This window comes from Nerophis lumbriciformis, linkage group LG31 (assembly GCF_033978685.3).
Source record: "Nerophis lumbriciformis linkage group LG31, RoL_Nlum_v2.1, whole genome shotgun sequence".
Taxonomy (NCBI): domain Eukaryota; kingdom Metazoa; phylum Chordata; class Actinopteri; order Syngnathiformes; family Syngnathidae; genus Nerophis; species Nerophis lumbriciformis.
Genome location: NC_084578.2, coordinates 19933033 through 19939631, shown reverse-complemented (window position 1 = coordinate 19939631; position 6599 = coordinate 19933033). Strand labels below are relative to the sequence as shown.

The 6599-nt window shown below is 42.9% G+C and overlaps 1 protein-coding gene across 1 annotated transcript in view; it reads right to left on the bottom strand.

Moving 5' to 3' along the window:
• Positions 1–2100: 2100 nt before the first annotated feature.
• Positions 2101–6599, bottom strand: part of wnt10a (wingless-type MMTV integration site family, member 10a) — a 120124-nt gene continuing 115625 nt past the window's right edge. The window contains exon 4 of the mRNA XM_061926494.2: positions 2101–3715. Coding sequence (XP_061782478.1) covers positions 3176–3715 — 540 coding nt within the window. The 3' untranslated portion in view covers positions 2101–3175. The remainder of the gene's footprint in view (positions 3716–6599) is intronic.

Below are 6599 nucleotides of genomic sequence, written 5' to 3'. Positions count from 1 at the left end.
TGCCACAAATGATTGGAGGATGCGGGAAGAACTGTGGACACTAGAGATGTCTGATAATGGCTTTTTTTGCCGATATCCGATATTCCGATATTGTCCAACTCTTAATTACCGATTCCGATATCAACCAATACCGATTTATACAGTCGTGGAATTAACACATTAGTATGCCTAATTTTGTTGTGATGCCCCGCTGGATGCATTAAACAATGTAACAAGGTTTTCCAAAATAAATCAACTCAAGTTATGGAAAAAAATGCCAACATGGCACTGCCATATTTATTATTGAAGTCACAAAGTGCATTATGTTTTTTAACATGCCTCAAAACAGCAGCTTGGAATCTGGGACATAAGAGGAGGTTGAGGTGGGCGGGGTTTGGGGGGTAGGGGGTAGCGGGGGGTGTATATTGTAGCGTCCCGGAAGAGTTAGTGCTGCAAGGGATTCTGGGTGTTTGTTCGGTTGTGTTTATATTGTGTTACGGTGCGGATGTTCTCCCGAAATGTGTTTGTCATTCTTCTTTGGTGTGGGTTCACAGTGTGGCGCATATTTGTAACAGTGTTAAAGTTGTTTATACGGCCACCCTCAGTGTGACCTGTATGGCTGTTGACCAAGTAGACCAACTTGTGTGCGTGTGAAAAGCCGTAGATATTATGTGATTGGGCCGGCACGCAAAGGCAGTGCCTTTAAGGTTTATTGGCGCTCTGTACTTCTCTCTATGTCCGTGTACACAGCGGCGTTTTAAAAAGTCATACATTTTACTTTTTGAAACCGATACCGATAATTTCCGATATTACATTTTAAAGCATTTATCGGTCGATAATATCGGCAGTCCGATATTATCGGACATCTCGAGTGGACACTCTTGTGATTTGGATAACATTGGACTGCCTGCCCTGCAGGATGAATTTTGAATGTTTAGGATCAGTCATAGACAATTTAGAGTGAAAAGCTCATTTAATTTCCACTCGCATACGAAACATTCTAACTTGGATTTTTTCCCTGGCTTCGAGACTCTCCCGAAGGACAATGCGGCAAAGACACAACAAACTCCCTTTTTGTCTCTCATGGACACACACCTGCTGTTTTTGACTTTTGGACTAGCGTCTGCACGACATCAAGGCCGGGGAATAGAGACACGCAGCAGGCTTACACACACAAATGCATCCACAAAAATATACGCCACACACACATTGCTTTGTACCGAGGATGTCGTTGTGGCTTGTGCAGCCCTTTGAGACACTTGTGATTTAGGGCTATATAAATAAACATTGATTGATTGATTGATTGATAACCCACCCCCCCCATCCAACGCCCTTGCCACGAATCCCTTAGGGGTGATGGACGGCTGGGCTGTACCTGAAGAGCTGCAGCCTGCCACCGTGGCCCCCAACTCCCTCCCCTCTGTTGCAAGTCTCAAAATGTTGTAATATGTATATGTGCTTTGCTATGGAGGTTTTATTCCCACTCCAGCCCAGTCTAGATTGTATTTTTTTACTCATCCTCCCCCAGCGTTGACCTTTTTCCCATCTTTTACAGGGCGCCTTGTGGCGACCCATCAGCGTTCCTGTTCTGTAACCCTGTACCAGTGGTTCTTAACCTGGGTTCGATCGAACCCTAGGAGTTCGGTGAGTCGGCCTCAGGGGTTCGGCGGAGGTCAAAACACACCCAACTTATCGTGTAAATACAAACTTCTCCCTATCGGCGTATTACGGATACGGCAACAGCTGACTGGTTTGCAGGTGTGTAATTTGTTGTGAGTTTATGCACTGTGTTGGTTTTGTTGTTTGAACAAGGTGATGTTCATGCACGGTTCATTCTGTGCACCTGTAAAAAAACATGGTAACACTTTAGTATGGGGAACTTATTCACCATTAATTAGTTGCTTATTAACATGCAAATTAGTAACATATTGGCTCTTAACTAGTCATTATTAAGTACTTATTAATGCCTTATTCGCCATGGCCTTATTATAACCCTAACCCTCTAACCCTGACCCTAACCCTAACCAAATAACTCTAAATTAAGTCTCTGTTACTTAGAATATGTTCCCCATACTAAAGTGTTACCAAAAACATATAACTTTGTCTTGAATTTGAAAAAAAAAACATTTTATTTTTCACTAAAGAAGGGTTCGGTGAATGCGCAAATGAAACTGGTGGGGTTCGGTACCTCCAACGAGGTTAAGAACCACTGCCCTGTACACTGTTTGTTTGTCTAATCTTGAACGAGTTTGTGCTGAAAACAAAGTTTTGTTGTACTTGTGCAATGACAATAAAGACCTACCTACCTACCTAGGAGAGTTTGGAGGGGGAGCAGCGAGCCGTGTGTGAAAAATAGATATTTTTATTTTTTCGGAGTATAAGTCGCACCTGCCGAAAATGCATAATAAAGAAGGAAAAAAACATGTGTAAGTCGCACTGGAGCCCGGCCAAACTATGAAAAAAACTGCGACTTATAGTCCGAAAAATACGGGTACTTACTTTTTTGTCCACTATTCACAGTTGGTCTGGGAACGCAACACCCGGGGGATCAAATGTTGTAAATTCTGACCTAACCCAAATGCCTGATTTATAGAAACGTTTATAGATGGTGTGTACGTCATGATAATATTTACTGATACAAGTATGGACTGTCCAAGGCAAATACATTAAAAACAACAACATAAAAACCACAAACATTATATTTCTTAAGTGCCCTTAAATTTGGCCTGACATCTCCGTGCTCCAGGCATGCTCATGCTGAAACAGTCTGTTTGCTAATGTACAATATGTCAATAGAATACCATGAAAATGTTATGTACTATGTTGTTTATGCTGTTATTGTTTGTGAAGAAAGGGTTTCGTAGAGCAGTCCCTATGTGCAGTGCCGCGGTTTTCCTTTTATTGCTTGATAGAAAGTGTGCTTCTTTGTATCAAAAGCAATGCAAAACATCCATGCTTGCAGAGTTGTGACAGCTTTGGGCTTGCACTGCATGTGCACACACTTTTCAACATGCACATTTCTGCCGACTTGGCACATTTCCGCCTCTCTGTCCCGCAAAGCCAAACAGAACATGGAGCTCCGCGGTAAAAATGGAGCCGGGGCACACATGTCCCAGTCACAGACCCCTTTTTTTCCCGGTCAATAATCTTGATGTTGAGTTTGTATTTCCCTTGTTTGGACTTTTCCAGTGCTTCTTCATTTGCACACGCTGACCCACTCTGTGATCCTGCACTCTTCGCACACCACGTAGCAACACCAGTGGAACTTGCAGTTGCAGCGTTCGCTGCGCGTCTGCTGCAGGATGTTGTGGCCTCTCCCGCAGCACAGAGTCTCACAGTTGTCCATGCCCGGACTGGTCTTGTTGCAAATCCGGCCCTGCGTTCCCGCCGAGTCCGAACCCAGGTCCCGCTCGCAGAAATCCGGCGACTTTTCAAAGTAGACCAGGTCGTTGATGCTCGGCCTCCGGCGGTGCGCGTGATGGTGGTGGTGGTGGTGGTGATGGTGGTGGTGGTGGTGGTTGCTGTGGTAGTTGTTGTTGTTGTTGTTGTGGTGGGAGTGATCCAGCTGCCCGGTGTTGCGGTTGTGGGCCTTGATAAGTGTGGCGATGTGGAAGCGCTCTTTGAGGATGGAGCCGACCACGCGGAATTCGGGCGTGACCTGCCAGCAAGTCTTTAGCTGACAGCTTCCCGATGTCCCGTGACACTTGCATTTTCTCCTCATGTGGTCAAGCACCACCTGGCCATGACAGATGGAGAAAAAGAACACGAGAGTGATTAATGACCTCTTCCTCATTAATGGGAAAAAACAAGAACTACTACTTCTACTAATCAGTTGTGCAATCACAACATTTTCCTGACGATGCAAGGTCAAATACTTTTACTGTAGGAAGGAGATTCATATTCATAATAAATATTGTTTTTAATGAATATTTAGGCCTACTATGCTGTACCATGAATTGATTTACGTGGACCCCGACTTAAAGGGGAACATTATCACCAGACCTATGTAAGCGTCAATATATACCTTGATGTTGCAGAAAAAAGACCATCTTTTTTTTAACCGATTTCCGAACTCTAAACGGGTGAATTTTGGCGAATTAAACGCCTTTCTAGTATTCGCTCTCAGAGCGATGACGTCACAACGTGACGTCATATCGGGAAGCAATCCGCCATTTTCTCAAACACTGAGTCAAATCAGCTCTGTTATTTTCCGTTTTTTCGACTGTTTTCCGTACCTTGGAGACATCATGCCTCGTCGGTGTGTTGTCGGAGGGTGTAACAACACGAACAGGGACGGATTCAAGTAGCACCAGTGGCCCAAAGATGCGAAAGTGGCAAGAAATTGGACGTTTGTTCCGCACACTTTACCGACGAAAGCTATGCTACGACAGAGATGGCAAGAATGTGTGGATATCCTGCGGCACTCAAAGCAGATGCATTTCCAACGATAAAGTCAAAGAAATCTGCCGCCAGACCCCCATTGAATCTGCCGGAGTGTGTGAGCAATTCAGGGACAAAGGACCTCGGTAGCACGGCAAGCAATGGCGGCAGTTTGTTCCCGCAGACGAGCGAGCTAAACCCCCTGGATGTCTTGGCTCACACCGTCCCTTATGCCACCGAAGATGATCAAGAGAAGAATATCGACCCTAGCTTCCCTGGCCTGCTGACATGAGGGTATGTCTATAGAATATATTAATTGATGAAAATTGGGCTGTCTGCACTCTCAAAGTGCATGTTGTTGCCAAATGTATTTCATATGCTGTAAACCTAGTTCATAGTTGTTAGTTTCCTTTAATGCCAAACAAACACATACCAATCGTTGGTTAGAAGGCAATCGCCGAATTCGTCCTCGCTTTCTCCCGTGTCGCTGGCTGTCGTGTCGTTTTCGTCGGCCTCGCTTGCATACGGTTCAAACCGATATGGCTCAATAGCTTCAGTTTCTTCTTCAATTTCGTTTTCGCTACCTGCCTCCACACTACAACCATCCGTTTCAATACATGGGTAATCTGTTGAATCGCTTAAGCCGCTGAAATCCGAGCTAATGTCGCTATAGCTTGCTGTTCTATGCGCCATGTTTGTTTGTGTTGGCATCACTATGTGACGTCACAGGAAAATGGACGCTGGATTTTAACGATGGGTAAAATCAGGCACTTTGAAGCTTTTTTTAGGGATATTGCGTGATGGGTAAAATTTTGAAAAAAACTTCGAAAAATAAAATAAGCCACTGGGAACTGATTTTTAATGGTTTTAACCCTTCTGAAATTGTGATAATGTTCCCCTTTAAACAAGCTGAAAAACTTATTCGGGTGTTATTTAGTGGTCAATTGCACGGAATATGTACTGTACTGTGCAATCTACTACCGGTAGGGATGATACTCGACACCGGTTTTCCCGGTTGTTCGATAAGAAAAGAACCGAGTCCTCGGACTCGAATCCCTTTTTGAGAACCGGTACCCGTTATCGAGACCACTATAGTAAAGAAAAAGAGTTGGTTCTTTATTCGAATCCCTCGGAACATCACAAGAAATGACGTCACGTAGCTCAGTCATTAGGCGCAGATAGGGAAAGCAGGAAAAACAATGGACCGGAAAAAAGCGCTCCAAGGTGTAATAAAGTTCAAAACAAAAGGTATAATCCAATGAATAACTTTACTGAGAGATTTGAGCAGGGTATAAACACATGACGAACACTTTTACGACCAACCGGAAACATTGCAACCAGGCTAGCAACGCACCTTCTTTACGGCAGCTGTCGCAACGTTCTTAAAGCAACCGCGGCACATACATATATAAACAACACATATCCCTTTTTTAACTTTTGTTTTTCTTTCATTGTAAACAAAACAAAATCACACTGTATATGTGTTGTCTGTCTAATTATAAATAATGCAGACGAGGCGTGTTGGCTGAGTTCTTGACGTTTACTTTCACAGCGTGCTCATAACTTCATTCTTAGCTGCCGGCGTGGCGACATGCAACAACACTTTTCGGGGCTACCGCGCATGCTCGTTACTCCCGTTGCATGCTGGGTAGTGTAGTTGTTATATTCCCTAGCTCATAACATCACATCTTTCCCCCTATAAAGAAATAATGTTAACTCAAGAAAGTGTATTTCTTTTTTTAGCTTTAACTTTTAATTTTTTAGCATTGTAACCACATTTGCAAACAACTTTTCTCTTCATAGAATTTTCTTTCAATAAAGAAATAAAGTGCAAAAATGTCAAAGCATCATAACAAACAGTTATGTCAAATAGCAGCAGAAGTGCACTTTTTGGAGAGCTGTATTATTTTCAGTTTTGTGCCCAAGGGACTGATTTTATTTAACACTATATTATTATTTATACACCTATAGTGATCACAGAGACAGGTTGTTTTTGTGTTACTGTATATATTTGTTTTTCTGAAAAATCCCACTTAATATACCGTATTTTTCGGAGTATAAGTCGCACCTGCCGAAAATGCATAATAAAGAAGGAAAAAAACATATAAATCGCACTGGACCAAACTATGAAAAAAAACTGCGACGTATAGTCCGAAAAATACGGTACTTTGGGTAAGAACAGTCAATATTTTTTTAGGGGGGTAACAGTCAATAATTATTTATTTATTAGATTTTATTTT